Source organism: Coregonus clupeaformis, chromosome 8 (genome assembly GCF_020615455.1).
Source record: "Coregonus clupeaformis isolate EN_2021a chromosome 8, ASM2061545v1, whole genome shotgun sequence".
Taxonomy (NCBI): domain Eukaryota; kingdom Metazoa; phylum Chordata; class Actinopteri; order Salmoniformes; family Salmonidae; genus Coregonus; species Coregonus clupeaformis.
Genome location: NC_059199.1, coordinates 32916673 through 32938966, shown reverse-complemented (window position 1 = coordinate 32938966; position 22294 = coordinate 32916673). Strand labels below are relative to the sequence as shown.

Sequence of the window (22294 nt, the reverse complement as noted above, 5' to 3'; positions counted from 1 at the left end):
CCTCGGTTTGAGGAGCATGCAGCCTCTCGCTGCACGACAGGTGATATTCCATACGGACGGTAGTGAGATATTCTGTAGCTAAAGGTAATGTGTCACCCAATTAATTATGAAAATATAAAAACATGCCCTATTACTAGGCTATTCAAATACAAATTCACTATTGTAGGCTAACTCTGTAAGCCACCCTGCACAATTAATGAACCAACAGCATTGCTTAGGCCTATAGGTTGTCTCCCAGACTCATGGATAGAAACTTTGGAGTGTAGCATAAGGTAACCAGTCCATCCAGAATGCATAATAATACATTCTACATTCAAAGGAGATTACTAGAATTTGTTTAATTTTGGAATATAGGCCAGAACAATTAAATACATCTTAAATAAAAAATGTGAACCGTTTTCTGCGGTGCGTAATATGCTGTAGGCTATGTATTGATGTCAGTGGTTAGAAGGACAATAGAGCCTTGAGTTTTTACATTTTAGTCATTTAGTAGACACTCTTATCCAGAGCGACTTAGTGAGTGCATACATTTTCATACTGGCCACCTGTGGGAATAGAACCCACAACCCTGGCGTTGCAAGCGCCATGCTCTACCAATTGAGCTACACGGGGCCCTTGAGCTACCAGGCAATTAGTGAGTTGGAAAACCAACCCATGTCCTGAATGCATTAGAGGAGATTAGTGTCAACTCCTTTTGGAATTTTACTGTGGTCATGACTCATGACTGCCGGTGTGGCCCTACTCCTACCCCAATGAGTCATAGTGACGTTTTAATTTAACCCTAGTCCCCAATTTTGTCTCAGATTATACCCTGGCCAGAATTAGGTGGTTTTAGCCCCCACATTACATTATAAACATCTGAACTATTGTCGCTGTGCAGACGCAACTCACATCCTTAATATTTCTCACACAAATCAAATCTTATTGGTCACATACACATATTTAGCAGATGTTATTGTGGGTGTAGCGAAATGCTTGTGTTCCAACAGTGCAGTAGTATCTAACAATACACAAATCTAAAAGTAAAAGAATGGAATTAAGAAATATATAAATATTAGGATGAGCAATGTCAGTGGCATTGACTAAATAAAGTAGAATAGAATACAGTATATACATATGAGATGAGTAAAGCAGTATGTAAACATTATTAAAGTGACTAGTGTTCCATTATTGAAGTGGCCAGTGATTCAATGTCTATGTATATAGGGCAGCAGCCTCTAAGGTGCAGGGTTGAGTAGCCGGGTGGTAGCCGGCTAGTGATGGCTATTTTAACAGTCTGATGGCCTTGAGATAGATAGAAGCTGTTTTTCAGTCTCTCGGTCCCAGCTTTGATGCACTTGTACTGACCTCGCCTTCTGGATGATAGCGGGGTGAACATGCCGTGGCTCGGGTGGATGATGTCCTTGATTATCTTTTTGGCCTTCCTGTGACATCAGGTGCTGTAGGTGTCCTGGAGGGCAGGCAGTGTGCCCTCGGTGATGCGTTGGGCAGACCATACGACTCTCTGGAGAGCCCTGCGGTTGCGGGTGGTGCAGTTGCCGTACCAGGCGGTGATACAGCCCAACAGGATGCTCTCAATTGTGCATCTGTAGAAGTTTCTGAGGGTTTTAAGAAAATCTTTGCTTATTCGCCTAATCCCCTTGTTGTTTTGCTGGCCCTGTTTTGCACTGCTTTTTTTGACGGATTTGGGAAGCTGCATACAAAATGTTTTTTATTTCAAGAAAAAGTTCTGTTCAGCCCCAATTCAGATTTAGGCACCGAAGTAAACTTGTAATTTAGAATGGTACTATGAAATTATTTGTCCGTGGAGAGATTATTTTTCCTCTTTGCTGCTTTATTAAAGGAAAGATTCACCTATTTTAAATGTTATATTGTTTTTGTGAATCTCTGAGCGATGTTCAATTGATTCCTGGTGGCCTTTTCATGTTTTCATGTGTATCTGCACAATTGCCTTTCAAGCAAGCATAAATTCGTCCGGTATGACATAGCCTTATGATAAAGCCGCTGTCACTACACTGGAAGTTAATAGGAATACGACTTTTACATCGCGAAAACATCTATCATACATGTCAGATTTCAATACTGGCTGATGTCGTAATGCATGAGAATGTCTTCTCTCGAATGAGCCATTGATCATATTTTTGCTATATTCCTACGTCGAGAAATGTATAATTTATGAGGGTACACCACATTTCTCCTATTTGTCTGCCTCTTCAGTCCAGGGTGCATTTATAGAGATACACTGAACAAAAATATAAACGCAACATGCAAAGTGTTGGTCCCATGTTTCATGAGCTGAAATAAAACATCTCAGAAATGTTCTATACGCACAAAAAGCTTATTTCTCGAAAATGTTGTGCACATTTGTTTACATCCCTGTTAGTGAGCATTTCTCCTTTGCCAAGATAATCCATCCATCTGACAGGTGTGGCATTTCAAGAAGTTGCTTAAAAAGTATGATCATTACACAGGTGCACCTTGTGCTGGGGACAAAAAAAGGCCACTCTAAAATGTGCAGTTTTGTCACACAACACAATGGCACTGATGTCTCAAGTTTTGAGGGAGTGTGCAATTGGCCTGCTGAATGCAGGAATGTCCACCAGAGCTGTTGCCAGATAATTGAATGTTAATTTCTCTACCATAAGCCGCCTCCAACGTCATTTTAGAGAATTTGGCAGTATGTCCAACCGGCTTCACAACGGCAGACCACGTGTAACCACACCAGCCCAGGACCTCCACATTCAGCTTCTTCACCTGCGGCATCGTCTGAGACCAGCCACCTGGACAGCTGATGAAACTGTGTGTTTGCACAACCGAAGAATTTCTGCACAAACTGTCAGAAACTGTTTCAGGGAAGTCCATCTGCATGCTCTTCGTCCTCACCAAGGTCTTGACCTGACTGCAGTTCGACGATGTAACCGACTTCAGTGGGCAAATGCTCACCTTCGATGGCCACTGGCATACAATTTATTACAGAGAATCAGATAAATTATGCTACCCTCTGCCTATTGGCTACTTAGCTTATTCAAGCCTGTCTCAAAATACAACACTGCCCCTTTAAGACAAACAAAAAAAGCTCTTTACCTGACTCGCTTTTCAAAGATGTCTAGAAATGTACACGTTTTGTTCTCTTGTAGGAAGCAATCACTCCCCTATCGCTGAATACAAATTATCTATAACTGGGCTAATAACTCACTAACTTGCAAAGGATATGAACAAAATGTGCACACGTGGCTATATGCAGCTCTCGCTTTGATCTCAAAACAAGCGCATCTACTCATGACCGCTCATGCTGTAAACACATTCCATTTCGAAGTAAATGGCAGTGATCCAAATATGGCAATGGTCTGTTTGCATATAGGCCTACTGCAGCTCTGATTGTTTGTATGGTCTGTGTAGAGTATGGGCTGAGTAGTGTGTGTCAATACAATATAATCCTACTCTTGCATAGTTTGTTTTGGTATGTTGCATTGAAAGTGGCTAATATTATGTTGATTCGATCACAATTGCCACAGTAAAGGGAAACGTTGATAGTGTTAACTGGGAAAACTCTAGAACAGTGGTCACCAACCTCCTTTCTGAGTCAAGATCACTTTCTGAGTCAAAATGCAAGCAGAGATCTACCGCTCAGATTTTGTTTTGTTTGAATTGCCCTGCTAATGCTTTGTTGTTTGGGCCATTGAGTGAGCATACTTTTAAATAATTAGCTTTTTGTTTTACTGGGCTGATGGTGCCTGCATCTGATGGTCAGTCTCAGTGGAAGGAGAGAGCAGCAGACTGAGGGTCCACCTCTCACCGTCCCTCCGCTCTCCCTTTCCTCTGCTGACACTGACCAAAAGGTGCATAGTCTTTCAGCTGCTAGCGAAACTCGAGTTGCACCGCATTATTTCTGCCTCATGCACAAATTCATGTTGTTACTCCTATGAACAGAGAAAGTGAAATATTCCTCTATTAAAAAAGACCCAAGCCACTAATAATATCAACAACGCAAGCCTATAGATACTTTCCTACTCATTCATTACTGCTGCAGTGCTTGCTGAGTGGAAATGGGAAGAATTAGCATTTTATTGCTTATAAAAGTGTTGAATACAAAGTGTTGACAGTGCTAAGTAAGAACTTAAACATGAAGTCACTCATAATAACAGCATCTCTTTGCTGTATTTGTTGACAGTCTCTCTCTTGTCATGGTTTTAAACATTTTGAAATCTCACAGTATCAACTTTGCTGTAGATTTCGTTTATGCCTGCTAAATTACTGCAGACACGATAATCTGAGCCATCCGATTGGCCAGCAGTAGGCCTATAGTGCACTTGATTTGCTTTCTGGGCCTGCCGAGAAGGCAGAATTTGTACCTCAAGACACATGAAATGGTTCAAAATGGCAACCGTTCGCCGACCCGGCGCGCACGGCAGCTGAATGGGTGCACCTACCGCCAACAGCCCCCCCCAAAAAGGAACAAGGCTTTATCGTTGGGGTTTTTACAGAAATGTTTAGCAATCGAATAGGAATGCCTCGCGATCGACCGGTCGGCGACCACTGCTCTAGAAAGTTGAGTGAAGTTCAATCTTGTGCTTCTCTCTGTGGGCTGATATTTCTGTGTGGCAGTCCTGAGGAGCTGCATGGCAGTCTCGGGGCTACTACTGCGTGTGCGCGCACATACACAGTTTAGAGGGAACATTGGTGACAACACTAGGAACAAGTCCGAGATCCTTGAGCTATGTGGATTGTAGTGACAGCAGGGCTCATCTCTTCACATGTTTGTCACGCTGGAGGTGTCACATGGACATGCTGACGTCCCTAATCCTTCTAATTTTGATGGTCATGGACTAGTGGTCTTAATGATTCCAGTCAGTTTTAGTTAATGCTCAAATGTCATCAATGTGGGCATATCCCAGACCAGTGGTTCCCAACCAGGGGTACTAGGAACCCTGGGGGTATGTGTTCTATCCACGGGGTATTTGAGAAGACTCATGAGACCTTAGGCTTACTGGTAAAATGAACATTAGTGGGTACTTCAAGGGTACTCCAGGCAGAGCAAAATTCTGTTGGTGGTACAGTAAACGAAAAAGGTTGGGAACCACTGAGTCAAAGTACAGGGTCAATCTAGGTGGTGGAAAAATCAGCCAGCTTTTCCAGTGATGTAACCTGGTCTACCGAGCCTGAGAAACCGGTTCTGCAAAAGCTGGTCCCTGATAATGGTGGTGGCGTGGCCCTCGCCCCAGTCATCTGATAAAGATCCCCCAGACAACGCTCTGTTTTCTATTAGTGCCTTGCAGGAATGCAGCATCACATCTCGCCCTACGAGATACCAGCATCCTTCACAACACTGCCCAGAATGGTAGAAACAGGGTGAGGGAGAGAGAAACTGAAAGGGAGAAAGAGACTGACCACCAAGGAGATCTGAAACAGGCTCTGCTCTCTGAACTGTTAACCTCTTGGTGAATTAATGTTTGAGGTGTGTTTTTTGTTTTGTCTGGAATAGGGAGATTAGTAGCTACTGAATTTGATGTTTTCATTCTACTGAAGGAAACTGAAACCCCCAGAAGATGGGTCACCCTGACATTATAAAGGTTAAATATAAAAAGACAAACTATCCAAGGACATACCTGCTGTGGAATGTGTATGTGGTAAACTAATTAGGCTATGTTTGTTCACATTTTGAACAAATGGCCTGCTGTAGTAGATACCCCAAATATTGTTGTGAAGATATTGCACATTTTATATTAGATAATACAGTCTCCAAAAGGTTTGTGGTAAAACATATAAAGGGATGAATGGCGGGTATATTTATAGTTCCAGTAGATTGACTTGGAACGATTACTCTAATTAATGATGAGATCTGTTGGTGAGGTGCTTCTGTCTAGTCAGCCCGAGACTTCAACCTGTCCTTATTGCCACAGGTAAAGGCTGACATATCTGTGCTAATCCTCATGCCTACAGCATCTGGGTAATCCTGTTATGCCACTCTAACAGGGGTGGACTCTGTTCTTGATTGGCCTAGTGACCCAACACAGAGTTGGCACCATATATGGAGTTATGGGGGCTCCTCGGCAGGTAGAGCTTACTTAAATAGGGCTCTATAAAATCCGGGATGACGAGAACGCGGATGGAATCACGGAATCCAGATATTAAAATGGAATTCAACAATATTCAAAAATTTATTGAACTTTAGTAGTAAATCAACAAAATGTATTGGGAAATTATTTTGCCCAAGAATATCATAAGACATGAACAAATTACATCAATAGCATTTGCCTTCAACTTTCTGACGCAAGGGCATGTGTTAAATAACACAGTGAGAACAATATTTTTTGTGAACAAATGTTTCATTTTGCCGTTATAATAAGGTTGGTAGCAACATGGAAAATCATTGTGGAACTCTGTTGCAGATCAAGTCTACTACAAAATCCACATTGCAATGCTCTCTATGGGCTGGCTAGCAAGCTAAGTAGCTAGCTAGCAAACGTAGCTACACACAATAATATCAAAGACCATATCAGCATGTAACGTAGCTAGTTAGCTGTAAAATCACCTAAATAAAGTGCACTCAATTTAGGAGTTTACAATCTCACCATGATCAATCTGCAGATTGATGTGCCTCGGAGTGGACTCTTCTTCTTCTGTGGATTTTATATGGTGATTGGCAACCAACTTTAAGGTGCATTACCGGCACCAACTGGACTGGAGTGTGGACCAGAGACAGTGAAGGTCTAAATCCTACCGAATAATCTAGTCTCCCTAAGGAAACGAAATACATAATTAAATACTACATCCCCTGAAGATTTCCCCAGCAGTTCACTTAATCCTGGCTCTTCAACCCCATTACTCCTCAAATCTAATAACAATCGCTCCTTTTCTTTCACATATTTCTGGCACTGAAATAGAACATGTTCCATCTCCTCCTGACATTGATCACACCTCCCAGTCGGATGTTTCCCCACCACTTTCAATGTACTATTTAGCCATGTGTGTCCCAGTCTCAGCCTTGTGACTACACTTTCCTCCCTTCCCTCTCGGCCTGAGGACCTCCCTGCCCCCACCTTTTCCTGGATCTTATACAGGTGTCTTCCCTTACTCTCCCTGTTCCACAACTCTTGCCACTTATTTTTAACCACTGTTCTTATTAACCCCCTGGCTTCTGCTTTACTGATTGACAATTCCATCTCAACATTAGGATGTTTAAGAGCCTGCTTGGCAATAATATCCACTTCCTCATTCCCCTCTACTCCCACATGAGCTGGTACCCAGAGGAACATCACAAATACCCCAATCTGTTTCACCCTATACAAACACTGCAAAACCTCATACATAACATCCTGTCTGCTCTGAGACACACATGAATTTAAGCTCATCAGTGCTGCACTGGAGTCAGTCTGCTCTCACCTCCTCCACCCACTCTGCAGCCATCAGTGCTGCACTGGAGTCAGTCTGCCCTCACCTCCTCCACCCACTCTGCAGCCAGTAGTATGGCCAACAGATAAATGATCTGTTGCTCTTTTCGTCACTGCCACCTTAAACCCAGGAACACTAAAAGCTGCTCCTATCCTCCCTGTTTTAGGGTCCTTAGATCCATCTGTGAATATATTCAAGAAAGCATAGTATTGTGTCCTTAAATGTTCACTTACAACTGAATCTACTCCTTCCTCAACATCTCTTACCCTCTCAAGCAACCCTAGATCTATCACTGGCTGAGGGAGAAACAAGGTGGGATAGCAGGAGGAACCACAGAGGGGCTAAACTCCCTCCCAAACAACCCCATCTCTCTCGCTATGCAATTGCCTATCCACCCAAAGCTTGTATTCAGATGTTGTTCATGTTCCCAGCACTCTAGGAGCACCTTTTATGTAGGATGTGTAACCTTATGTCCTTGTAGATGTACCCAATATGTCAGGGCTAGCTGTTGTCTTCTTAACTTTAACAGCATCTCTCCCAACTCTACCTGCATCGCTGCCAATGGGGAGGTCCTGAGGGCTCCACAACAAATTCATAGGGATTGGATAACATCTAGCTTTTTTTTAAATGTCTGAACTGCTGATCCATATGCTATACTTCCATAATCCATTGATGACCTTAACAGCGCTATATACAGTTGAAGTCGGAAGTTTACATACACCTTATCCAAACACATTAAACTCACAATTCCTGACATTTAATACTAGTAAAAATTCCCTGTCTTAGGTCAGTTAGGATCACCACTTTATTTTACAAATGTGAAATGTCAGAATAATAGTAGAGAGAATTATTTATTTAAGCGTTTATATCTTTCATCACATTCCCAGTGGGTCAGAAGTTTACATACACTCAATTAGTATTGGGTAGCATTGCCTTTAAATTGTTTAACTTGGGTCAAACGTTTCGGGTAGCCTTCCACAAGCTTCCCACAATAAGTTGGGTGAATTTTGCGCCATTCCTCCTGACAGAGCTGGTGTAACTGAGTCAGGTTTGTAGGCCTCGCACACGCTTTTTCAGTTCTGCCCACGCATTTTCTATAGGATTGAGGTCAGGGCATTGTGATGGCCACTCCAATACCTTGACTTTGTTGTCCTTAAGCCATTTTGCCACAACTTTGGAAGTATGCTTGGGGTCATTGTCCATTTGGAAGACCCATTTGCGACCAAGCTTTAACTTCCTGACTGATGTTGCTTCAATATATCCACATAATTTTCCTTCCTCATGATGCCATTTATTTTGTGAAGTGCACCAGTCCCTCCTGCAGCAAAGCACCCCCACAGCATGATGCTGCCACCCCTGTGCTTCACGGTTGGGATGGTGTTCTTCGGCTTGCAAGCATCCCCCCTGGCCAAACGACAGTGCTATTTTTGTTTCATCAGACCAGAGGACATTTCTCCAAAAAGTATGATCTTTGTCCCCATGTGCAGTTGCAAACCGTAGTCTGGATTTTTTATGGTGGTTTTGGAGTAGTGGCTTCTTCCTTGCTCAGCGGCCTTTCAGGTTATGTCGATATAGGACTCGTTTTACTGTGGATATAGATACTTTTGTACCTGTTTCCTCCAGCATCTTCACAAGGTCCTTTGCTGTTGTTCTGGGATTGAGTTGCACTTTTCGCACCAAAGTACGTTAATCTCTAGGAGACAGAATGCGTCTCCTTCCTGAGCGGTATGACGGCTGCGTGGTCCCATGGTGTTTATACTTGCGTACTATTGTTTGTACAGATGAACGTGGTACCTTCAGGCATTTGGAAATTGCTCCCAAGGATGAACCAGACTAGTGGAGGCCTACAATTTTTTTTCTGAGGTCTTGGCTGATTTCTTTTGATTTTCCCATGATGTCAAGCAAAGAGGCACTGAGTTTGAAGGTAGGTCTTGAAATACATCAACAGGTACACCTCCAATTGACTCAAATGAAGTCAATTATCAGAAGCTTCTAAAGCCATGACATCATTTTCTGGAATTTTCAAAGCTGTTTAAAGGCACAGTCAACTTAGTGTATGTAAACTTCTGACATACTGGAATTGTGATACAGTGAATTATAAGTGAAATAATATGTCTAAACAATTGTTGGAAAAATTACTTCTGTCATGCACAAAGTAGATGTCCTAACCGACTTGCCAAAACTATAGTTTGTTAACAAGAAATTTGTGTGGTTGAAAAAAATGAGTTTTAATGACTCCAACCTAAGTATATGTAAACTTCTGACTTCAACTGTATATCATTTTCAACGACATTCTATCTGCCCCCCTCTCCATTCCTGACAAGCAATGCATCACATTCAATATTTTCTTTCCTTTGACAACTGCTAATATGCTCCGCCTATGTCATTCGTGTGTCAAACCAGACCCCCAGGAACCTAAACCCTCCCACCCTCTCCAGATTCCTTCCATACAACTTCAAGTATATTTCCTCCCCAACCTTCCTTCTAGAAAAAAACACAGTCTGTGTTTTCTCAACTGAAAACTTAAAGGGACCACTGCTCTACTTCACTAATCGCTTCTTGAACTCTTCTGGCTGTATGGGTAATATTTCTCCCTCTCTTCCACAGCGCTCCATCATCCGCAAACAATGACCTCCCAATATCAGGTCTCACCTGAGAGAATACATTGTCAATCATAATGGAGAACAACAAAGGACTAATGACACTTCCCTTGGGGGTACCAGTATCCACCTCATAGCTTTCTGACATAGAGCTCCCCACCCTCACTTGTATTGATCGCCCAAAAAGAAAATCCTTTATCCAGTTAAAAACCCTTCCTCCAACCCCCATGTTATCCAGCTTCCACATCATATCATAAGCCTTCTCTACATAAAAGAAAACAGCTACCACCACCTCCCTATTTGCCTTCCCTTCCGTATGACTGACTCAAGGCACAGTACAGGATCCATCGTTCCCCTGCCTTTCCTGAACCCACTTTGATCTAGTGACATTAGTCCTCTACTCTCCAGAAAGTAAGTCAGCCTTTCCGTGAGATGTCAACGCTATCGGCCTATAGCTTGAAGGACTAGTAGGGTCTTTCTCAGGTTTCCATACTGGCACCACTACCGCCTGCTTCCAACTTCCAGGCAGTTTCAGAGTGGAGTCTAACATTCGCAATGGCAGATATACTTTTGATGAGATGAAACATTGCCCATGCTACGTCAGTGGGCCGTCTGATGCATTCTGGGCGGTTCTGGGACAAGGGGCGCTCTCCTTCAAGGAGTGAATGGGAGTCTATTGGGCGCTAGTTCAAATACCCAAGATTAGCACAAATTTCATCAACAAGAAGTACAACATTACAAATATTTTCCAAGATGTGAGATAATGAACTGTAGTATTCGTGACATTACGTACTTTCGAGGAAAATAGCCAAGTTTCTCGACATGTACACTGACTTTGAGAAGGGATTGCGTGACGATTAGCATAGCAACTGCGTGACACAGCATGACAATGTGAACTTCTGTTGGGTGGGACGTTATACGTTCCTTCATTCAGTGGATTCATACTATCTCCTTCCTATAATATCTCTGGCAACGGCACCATGCAATGCACCCTGGACTAAAGAGGCGGACAAATAGGAAAAATGTGCTAGACCCTCCGTTAAATTAACAATTTCTCAGGGTAGGAGTATCGCAAAACATATGATCAATGGCTCATTCGAGAGAAGACATCCTCCTTACTTATGACATCGGCCAGTGTTGAAATCTGACATGTATGATAGACATTTTCGCGATCTGAAAGTCGTATTCCTATTAACTTCCATTAACTTTATCACGGTGCTACGTCATACCTGCCGGATTTCTGCCTGCTTGAATGCCGATAACTTGAAAACATGAAATGACCAAGGGAATCGATAGAACATCACTCAGAGAGGCACAAAAACAATATAACATTCAAAATGGGTGAACCTTTCCTTTTAACTACAAAGTAGTCTATGCCTATCTGGCAGAATGATATGATTATTTGCATCAATCCAGTGGCGATTGTTTAGCAATGTGTGCCACAGAAACGCTGCTAACCAAACCAAACATTTCTTAGATTTTTCCCAGACCACAAAAGTGGTATCCTGATGTAGTTTTAAGCATTGTTGTGGACTTAAAACAAAGATTATCCAACTAGAATCAGCATCGGGCCAATTTTTTCTTGAGGGGATGGCCGGGGCATAATTACAAAACAATTTGTAGACTGCAAAAGGATATAACATTTGACTAAAACCATAATCATTTCAAACCTTGCTTACATTTGTACACGATCAAATATCTCTCTATTTTGCGTGGGAATACTTTGGAACAGATTTCCAAAATTAAAATAATTTGGAGCTGATTTGCTGGTGTTTTTACAGTCTTACGTCCCACTTTTTATTTTTTTGCTCCCAAAACTTCTGGGGCTAAATAAAATCACCACCGGTTGATGAACCCTGACTTGAAACATCATATTTTTTAGTTTTTCTATTAAAAAAGTATGCTTTTAAGAGCGAAAACCTGAATAAACAGGGAAACTCTGAAACCTGGAAAAACTAAACGGAGAAAAATGAATTTTGGGAAAAACGGAATTAGGCAAAGATGATAGATTTTACAGGGCCCTAATTACCTTGCACAGTAGATATCAATGAACATGATGGTAATACCTGTCTCTATATCATTCTCTTTAAAAGGTTCATATTGTTGTGAGCAGCAGTCATTTCAACCTAGTGCAGAGTAGGTCTTATCTGTATTCGTCACTGAACCCCCGTGATGTTCCTTATGTCAAATGGAATTTCAAAGTGATAGTTAAGTCCAAAATCAGTTTGTCAGGCATTTCTCTAGTTGTTACTGAAATTACTGTATTCCATACCATATGAATCATTTATCTAATTCAGGATATTCCAGGAGGTTTCTGGTAATGTTTTCCCCTAAAGAGCCTGTGTTGGCGTTGCCTTCTTGTACATGGAATATACTAGTCCGTGAAGTAATTCAGGGATATCCCAGAAGTAATTTATTCCTCTTAATGCAGACTGGTGACGACTGATTTGGACATGTTTTTCTGAACTTATTAGATCATTTTAACTCTGTCACATGACGTGATCACTCACTAAAGAACCCTCAGGTTGATTGTGCCTTATGATGCGAAGATATGATCTATAATGCTCAAACATACTAGTGGTTTAGCCTCGTAGTGTTAGAGGAAGTGGCCTGTACTCCTCCCCCCTTCTCGTGAGAAATTAGTCATTCCCTTACATGCAGGCTCAGTCCAACCACAACTCCACAGTGCTAAGGGAGTACTGCTCTTCTCTCTGACCCTCCCTCTCTCTCTCTCTCTTTCTCTCTCCCTCAGATGCGATGACGGCTGGCTCCAGAGACCAGAGGAAGTGGCGCTTGCCTCTGTGCTCCCCCCACAGACCCAGTCTTTGACATCACAGACAAGCACCAGACACTTTTCGCCTGACGCTAGCTCCCCAACCCTGATTTTGCTCTTCTTCCTCTTTGGGTCATCATGGAACACCAAGGCCTGCTCTCCATCATCGTGGTCATTCTAGGGGTTATGGCTACATGTGTGGCCAGGCTTACCCCCCGAGTCTCCTTTCCTATGGGTAAGTCAAACACTTTTTATGATCTTGTTAGCTCCTCGATTGTGAATATGAACTTTGAAATCGAGTGATACATTTCAATGCTTTCATTTAGTCTCACTGTCTTGAAATAGTGACACTCACTTAAAGCAAGGTACTTTGTAGCTGTGATACGCTCCAGTGACTGTCTAGTTATGGATTTGTGTTTTTTTACTTAAGAACAGATCAGAAAGACACTTGGTGTGAATGCTTGTCTGTCATGCCCTGCTTGGGCTGAAGACACCCACCCAGTCCAGACATTTACATGTCCAATTTAACAATGCTCCTGTACTTGTCATGATATGAACATAAGGACTTGGAATGGCAGGGTAAGTATTGATCTATGTTATGGTGGTCACTATTGGAGCTCTGGTATTAACTGCATCCCTGATATGACAAGATAGAGGTTCAACAGGACCAAAGAAAGGTCAGAAGTGCAACAGTGCTAACAGTGGAAATGCGATCGTAACTGACGAGCGAGGCTGGGTGAGGGAGTTTCAGCATTAAGTCGTGTTAGTTCAGTCCTTTTTCAAGAATCAATCACTTACGAAAGATCAATGCTCATTGCATACTAATCTCTCTGAGCAAAGATGATTTCTTCAGACTAGTGCCAAAATACAAATCTTTGTCATCTGTATATGGAGATGCTGTGCTTATGTGCACATTGTATTGCTAGGTCCAAAGTTGTCCCACGTGAACCTATTATAGGCTCACGCAGGACAACTTTGAGTGGTCTGTTGCCATACATCATTTGTGGATATTCTGGAGAGGGGAATGAAAGTTGAGCACTGCTCTCTGCAATCTTAAGAAAAGCTCCCGAGTTTTGCCCCAACTAACGATGTACGAATGGGAAATGCATTATGGTTAACAAGGCAGCTAGCAGATTACATCACAATGGTTGAACTGTTCGGTTGCATCGTCTTCAAAGCTTGTATTCATTACTATCGTTAAGGGGCTGGGTATTTTAAAAAAATGAAATTTTGTAATATGGTTTTAACTGTTTTTGTTTGCTCCAGTTTTAAGTATTGGAAGTTGGAACATAAAGTAAATAACATCCACTGTTGGCCATTTGTTTGTATAATAATACTGTTCCTGCCTTAGTTTGTGCAGAAAATGCCTCCGTTTCTGATCAAATATCTCGTGATGCACAGTATCACACACACATATTTACCTTTTAACTTTCCAGAGTATGGCTTGTGGTTTATTTAAAAGCTGTGTTGTCTATTGAGACAGAGGTCCTAAGGGATTTATAATTAACATCGGAAGTTTTGTGCGAAGCTAAATATTGAGTTGCCGAGAAGTACTCAGTAAAACAGGGAAATAGTCTGCAGTGTCATGAAGGGAATTGAATAGGCCCTTGGCTTGCAAATATTACTTGACAAGATGTGGACACTGGCACAATTTGGAAGATAGTTTCAGGTCCTATAATGATGTGCAGTTCATAGGGCCCTATGAAGAAATTTTTTACATTTTTTTGCCTGATTGTTAATTTTTTTTCCCATATTCTGTTTTCTTCGTTATGTTTTTACAGGTTTCGGTAAAAAATTTGTTTTTCGCTCAGAAAATCACTTTATTTTTTATTTTTATAGAACATCCAATTAATTTTTGGAATCCATAACAATGCTTAAACCACATCAGGAGACCACTTTTGAGTTCTGGGAGAAATAGAAGAAATGTATATTTTTGGGTGTAGTTACCCTTTAATGCAAGTGCACACCAGAAAGATACATTTGTTTGGTTAGCAATGTTGCTGTAGCGCTCATGTGATTGCAGAGTTTGCAAAACAAATGGCCACTGGATTGATGCAAATAATCATATAATTCTGCCATAGGCTACTTTGTAGTTAACGTTTAATTGAGAAGGTTTTTGGGAAAGCCTTTCCATCTCTACTAGAAGAAGGTTATCATTAGCATCATCGCTAACAGCTACACAAAGTGTAGACATATGCGCGCACACACACACACACACACAGGCATTCCTGTGCCGTTTCAGAAAGTGGCAGGAAAATACTAATCACTGATGCATTTTGTTCATGGCTTACGATTACATTTATGACATTTCTAATAAGTTCAATACATTTAGTTGATTTCCTACTAAGTTCAGTATATTGTTGGATTATGTTGTAATGTCTGGATTCCGTAATTCCATCCGCGTTTATAGGGCCCTAAATTCACGTTGAGAGGACCTGCTGTAGAACACAAACGGAAGCCCAAACGGGGTCCGACTACAAGAAAAGGAAGCGAAGATGACCTGATTGAGGAGAGAAATTAATGTGAAAGCTGATAGATTTGCTGATGTAGGTGAAGCCTTTTGGTTTGAGTCCTCTCTGTGGCCTGGAATGAATAGCACCATTGTTTGTGCACAATATCAGATTAGGTTGCGTGTGTTTGTATGTGTTACAAAGGAATAGGACAAGTAGGGTCACTCATACCCTTTTCACAGTACTGTGCTTACCCAAACTGTTCTTTGCTGGCTCGGAAGCATCTTCTCACATTGTGCATTTCAGGATGGTTCCAGCAACAGGCCGTTGCAGTACAGCTAAGCTCGGCTCAGTAGTGTGAAAAGGGTAAGCTTTTAGTTTTCCCTTGAAGCCTGAATTGAATTACTGGAAAAATGTCAATTCTCATAGATAATTGCCAATACCTCATTCAAGACCCATTTTCCCACACTCAATGAACCAGCACAAACGCTAAGTTAGTTTATTTTTATTTTTTTATTTCACCTTTATTTAACCAGGTAAACCAGTTGAGAACAAGTTCTCATTTACAACTGCGACCTGGCCAAGATAAAGCAAAGCAGTGCGATAAAAACAACAACACAGAGTTACATATGGGGTAAAACAAAACAAAGTCAAAAATACAACAGAAATAAATATATATATATACAGTGTGTGCAGGCGGGTTGCAGGAAAGTATATTTAGTTAAAGAATGAAAAGTAAAAATTGAGAAATATATACAAAATAGACAAAAAAAAACAAGAAACGGGATATTTACACAAGGACAATGAATAAAACCGCGACCGCAATGCTACGCCATCTTGACAACACTTCCTCCATCTCGGGACCCAAGATCAGCATCTCCACCAATGCTGACTGTGTAGGGCCTGGTATTAGGGTCTGGGGTGCTGATCTTGGGTCAGTTCCTTAGAATTGAATGTAAACAAAGCTGCTCCAGGGTCTTTTCTCCTTTCAGATCTCACTTAAGGAGGGTTGGAGGCAGGCAGGGGATTAGGGGACTTAATAGAAACCTGTGGCGTCCCCCTCCTCCCATGCAGCTCGTAAAGGTGATTAGCTCGGCTACCTGTGGCTGGGATGACCAATAGAGCCTGGCAGGCTGATGCCTTAAGGCCTGCCTGCTGCTTTGGAGTTTGGTTGTAGTTCTATCATTTTCTCACAATAACATTGCGTTATTGGAGTTTGTGTACAGGAATCGCCTAATTTACAAAAGCAGCTTGTCTTATGTTAGACCATGGGTCAAATCAGTATAATAAGTATGTTATGCTTTTCTCCCAGTTTGCCAGGTATAGCCTATTAACCCCAATATCTGGTCTACCTCTGCTGTAGTTAAATAAATAAATAAAATGTTTTACAAATGTAGGGGAATTGCCTCGTTTTAAGAATGTAGTGTAGAAATGTTTACCTCAGGTGTTCAGGGCAGGTGCAGAAACTAAAGTTGTGAAGAATGTGCTTTCTGCTCACTCTCTGTTAGCTAAATGAGGACAAACTATTTTCTGATAGTGTGAGAGCCAAGATACATGGTTGAGATAGACGACCATGTTTGCATGTTTACAAGCTAAACTCCTCGTGACCCTGTGCTGTTTAGAATTCCACAGAATAGTGTTTGAGTTGGCCATCGACGAGGACCAAAGACTATCACTTTTCACTAAGCGTTACAGAACTCGCTTGTTTTCGTTGTGCTGACATGGGGATTTTTGGAGTTCCTCGTCTCGTTGGTCTTGACCATTACAGTAGTTATTTAGACTCAAAATGGCATCAAATTACCAAGAGAAAGGGATAAACATATGAGTCCTGTATCCACAAGGGTGTTCAGTGTGTGAGAGTGAAAATAATCTCATATGATTAGCTTCCACTGAGGTCTCTTCATTTCCTCACTGAGACGAGCCTGGAAACCCTATGTGTGTGTGTCTGTGTGTGTGTCTGTGTGTGTGTCTGTATGTGTGTCTGTGTGTGTGTCTGTATGTGTGTCCAGATAGCTGAGGGATGATGACAAGCACTGACAGGTACAGGAAGGGATCCCTCCTAATCCCCAGGATGACAGGTCTTATCTGCCGTGTTGCGCAACACCCTCCCCCTCCCCCACTTCACTCTCTTTCTAAATGGGTGACTGCTCACACAGTAGCCCAGCTGTTGCTCATTCATGAGTAACCCACCTATGATACATGACCCATAGAGCAACACCGTAGTCAGGAAATGCAGTATTCACTCCCTCTGCCAAATGTCTCACATGGCCAACTCTACAATGTGAAGTGTTACATTTGTATTCACAGGTAAGGAGCTCACAGATGTTTTGGGCTTCTCGGTGCGAACGTTTGATATTTTACTATTTCAAGTGAAGTCAGTGACTCTTTAAATGTAAACTCCTTTCTTTAGCTCATCTTCCACTCCAGCTGTGTTGAGTTAAAATACCTGTCTGAAGGCACCACCCCCTCACCTCAGGGTCTGATATAGGTTGTCTCTCTTGAGTGCTCAGTTCTGGTTAATCCAGTAAGCACTGGACTCTGGCCAAGCCATTTGTGTTCCAGATCTCAGTGTTCTAAGTGCTGTACACAGACACACACACACACACACACACACACACACACACACACACACAGACACACACACACACACACGTGGGCCAGATTCAAGGTCTGACAGCCAACATTTGATCAGCACCAATCATGTTTGCTGTGTTTAGTCACAACCAACAGTCTCTTCTCAGCCTCCCAGGCAAAGCCATAGATCAGGGATCCCAAACTTTTTTGTTTCAAAACCCCACCATGGAAAATAAGTTATGTAAACAACGGCCAATGTTTACTTTTTTAATTGGGGCTATTACAAATCAGTCTGACAGTACTTTTGATAGTATTTCAATCTGAAGGAAGTACGGTTTGAAGTGACTGAAATGCATCAGAAAGGTATTGGGAAGTTCGGAAGATCCATAAGGCTGTAATGTTGTATTGATCTCCTACAGTATGTATGTAGAAAATAACATCATTGATGATGTTCTTCCACCCCCCCAGTCTGATTTTAGTGCCTGGTCTTGTCCACTCTGTTCTGAGTCCTGCACGGCTTGTGGGCATTGTAGGGAAACAGAAGACACATACCTGTTCCTGAGAGTCTTTTCGTTCAGTGATTGGGTCATAATATTTTGTAGCTTAAACCTTTCAAAAGATAGAGCCGCATTTGTAGAAGAAGAAAAACTCCTCTGTTTATTACAACATCATCTAACGGCTACCGGAAGTTACTGACGTAACCCCGGTTCAAAGAACCAAGCGCAATTTTCTATTTCAGTTTATCTTGCGAAAAAACACTGCAATAGATCCTTCCCCTCACCCTCAAGCAAGGACATAGATCTTCACCCTACCCCACCCTAACTCCCTCCACCCACCAGCTGTAGAGGGACTGTATTATGAAAGCACGCTACATGAGGTTTTACTCACAGGCTGTTTTCTTTTTCACTGTTTCTTCATGTGCAGTTTATCTTTTTCACTTAAAGGAATAATCCACTCAAACTATCTTTATTTTTTATATTAGTCAACTGTTGATGCAGTCACAAAATAGCAATCAAGTTTTCAAGATCTAGGACTTTCAAAAAGCAATTTGTAACTTGCCACTTCATTACAATTTGGTTTTTGAGAGTCCTATATTACATTTACATTTTAGTCATTTAGCAGACGCTCTTATCCAGAGCGACTTACAGTTAGTGAGTGCATACATTATTTTTTTTATTTTTTCAAACTGGCCCCCCATGGGAATCGAACCCACAACACTGGCGTTGCATATCTTGAAAACTTGATTGCTGACATCAAAACATTTTGGGACTGTATCAACGTTGGACTAATGAAAAAAATACCAAAAGATCGTTTTTGAGTGGATGATTATTTTAAGCCAACCATTTCAGCGGCAGTGTCTTTCTCACATGTTTTTCCTCTCACCCACATTTGCTCTCTTTCTGTCTCCTCTCTTTTTCCCTCTCTCCCACTGACATTTTCTCTCACACCCTCTCACAGGGCGTATCTCTCTCTCATTCATTCATTCATTCATTCATTCATTCATGTGTATTGCCATCCTCCCATTTCCTTGAGCAACCACTTCTGTGACTGAGAATCCCAGTGGAAGAGCACATCCCTGTTGAAGCACAGAGCTCACAGACCACACTCCTCATTACTTGGCACGTCTCCCTCTCCCTGGGGTGGGCAAAAAGCACACTGGGTGATTCTCCCACAACCTCAAAGTTCCTCTACGCTCAGAATGAAAGTTCACACATACGCACACCCACACATAGTTTCTTTTCAGTCTCACTGCGGTGGGTATGAATGATGTCCGTTGGCTGATGTACCCCACAAACCTTGAACACAAACACGCCACGCTCTTATGCTCTCACACACACCCATGCATGGCCACATGAATCATCACAGACTCCACACCCTTGCAGGCACGCGCTGAGACGTAAACTGCCTGCAGAGCATGACTTCACACAGAACAAGTCTCATGAGGCCCGAGGAGTAAAGCAGACAGTCCTTGGCAACCGTTCAAGTGAAATGTAGTCTGCAACCCCTCCAAGCTTGGCACCGGACACACAGGGGTCCTGATTAAGGCCATGTGGGGTCCTTAGTAAGGCCGTGTGGAGGAGGCCTTGCCCAGACAAACAAGCAACAGTTGATTTTGCTGTTTCACGTCCCCATTAACTCCTCAGCTGATGCGGTTTTCTCATGACCTTCACAACAAAGGAGCACTGTGTCCATGGCCTGGAAAGAGCTACTTCGTAGGTGGGGTGGGCATGGAGGAAAAACAATTACCTTGATCCCTGAGCTGGCGCTTTTGCGAGACGTCTCCTGCTAACGGAGCTTGGAGAAGGACGGAGTGGTGAAAGGTGACCTTGCACACAGTGAAACCAGTGTTAAACTAGAGAGGGGTGGCAAAAGCTCCGGGAGGCAACCTTGCCCGAGACCTAACGACAAGTGTTGACTACCTTTGCTACATTAACACCAACATTTTCAACTGGAATCACATATTTTCCATGTAGGGCATTGGTGCTGTGGTCTGTTCAAAACGTATTTATTGGCTGAGTACATGACTCATTTGAGGACGTTACTGCTTAAAATATTCAGATTGCTTAACCTTTGTGAACCCAAAGGTATAATTCGTTTTCAATGCAAGGGAATTAAGACTTGAAGAAAATACTTTTCAAACATCATTATGATTCAGTCGTATGATCATCACACTGATTCTAGGGCGATAATTATAGTGGCTGATGTAAATGGTTCCCAAACTCTCTGCTTCAATGACACAAACCAGTCAAACCACCACACTATTTTCAAAGCAGTTCATAGAGTAAACCCATATTTGGCCAAACTTTGGACTGTTGCAAAAACTACTCTTCAGAGTTCAAGCGGAACTAGTATTGTCCACCAGTCGTGTGTCTGACAGCTGTAAACCCGGCAAGCCATGCAAAAGCAGAACAAATGCATTCACAAGTCTTCAAAAAGAACAGTTTCCATGAAATGCGTGAAATAGGCCTAATCAATGTAATCAGTTTGGCTGTTGACGATTTTGAGGAATTGCCTAAAGCTATTTGTTTGGTTCACTCATGGCACTTACTTTTCAAGTCTCATTAACTTTGTCAATGTTTTGTCGCCTGTAATGCCCATGGCATTCTACTAATAACTTCTGATGCCCCGGGCTTACGTGTTGCCTCCTGTCAAGAGAGATTGTAACGGATCATTACAGTTTTCTGGATTGCAGTGCCTCTGTTCAGTAAGCAGAAGTTGTAGAACAATTCAGAACACTGATGTACTTGTCAGGCATCCACACATATAGATCACTGTATACACATGCAATTGTGCTGTGTGTTTAAATCAAGGCCTGTGTGTTAAATGTTAAGGCCTGTATGTATGCATGTGTTTAAACACCTCTGTTTTATGTGTGGCCATGTTTGAGGAAGGACTGTGTGTATGTTTCTGTGCATGCTTTCAATAGCTGTATGGTTGAGCCGTGGTACATGCATGTTTCCGCTGTTGTGTAAGCACATCACTCCAAATCTCTTTATCTTATAATAAAACCGAGATCTCATCTCCTCCCCAGCAATACTGCCCTAAGCAGGAAGTGGCTTTGTGCATTGTTCTTCAGCTCAATGTCACACACACACGGGCACCTTTCACAATCACTGTCATAGTGCAATTCTGTGCCTGTTTAAAAAAAACAATATTTTGGTATTTGTTTCAGTAGTCCGTTGTTGATATAGTCCCAAAATGTTTTTCATGTCAGCAATCAAGTTTTCAAGATGTACAGTGCCTTCGGAAAGTATTCAGATCCCTTGACTTTTTCCACATTTAAATACGTTACAGCCTTATTCTAAAATGTATTACAAATAATAATTATTGTCAGCAATCTACACAAAATTGATTAAATTGTTTTTTCCCCTCATCAATCTACACACAATACCCCATACTGACAAAGCAAAAACAGATAAACTGAAATATCACATTTATGTAAGTATTCAGACCTTTTACTCAATACTTTGTTGAAGCATCTTTGGCAGTGACTACAGCATCGAGTCTTTTTGGGTATGACGCTACAATCTTGGCACACCTGTATTTGGGGAGTTTCTCCCATTCTTCTCTGCAGATCCTCTCAAGCTCTGTCAGGTTGGATGGGGAGCATTGCTGCACAGCTATTTTCAGGTCTCTCCAGAGATGTTCGATTGGGTTCAAGTCCGGGCACTGGCTGGGCCACTCAAGGACATTCAGAGACTTGCCCCGAAGCCACTCCTGCGTTGTCTTGGCTGTGTGCTTAGGGTTGTTGTCCTGTTGGAAGGTGAACCGTCGCCACAGTCTGAGGTCCTGAGAGCTCTTGAGCAGGTTTTCATCAAGAATCTCTCTGTACTTTGCTCCGTTCATCTTTGCTTCGATCCTGACTAGTCTCCCAGTCCCTGCCACTGAAAAACATCCCCACAGCATGATGCTGCCACCGCCATGCTTCACCGTAGGGATGGTGCCAGGTTTCCTCCAGACGTGACGCTTGGCATTCAGGCCAAATAGTTCAGTCTTGGTTTCAT

General features: G+C 42.2%; 1 protein-coding gene across 4 annotated transcripts in view; it reads left to right on the top strand.

Moving 5' to 3' along the window:
• The window catches only part of LOC121571765 (semaphorin-4A-like), a 47460-nt gene that overhangs the window by 4963 nt on the left and 20203 nt on the right, over nt 1-22294 (top strand). For all 4 annotated transcript variants that reach the window (XM_045221960.1, XM_045221961.1, XM_045221962.1 and 1 more), the window contains exon 2: nt 12745-13000. In XM_045221960.1, coding sequence (XP_045077895.1) covers nt 12904-13000 — 97 coding nt within the window. In that variant the 5' untranslated portion in view covers nt 12745-12903. The remainder of the gene's footprint in view (nt 1-12744; nt 13001-22294) is intronic.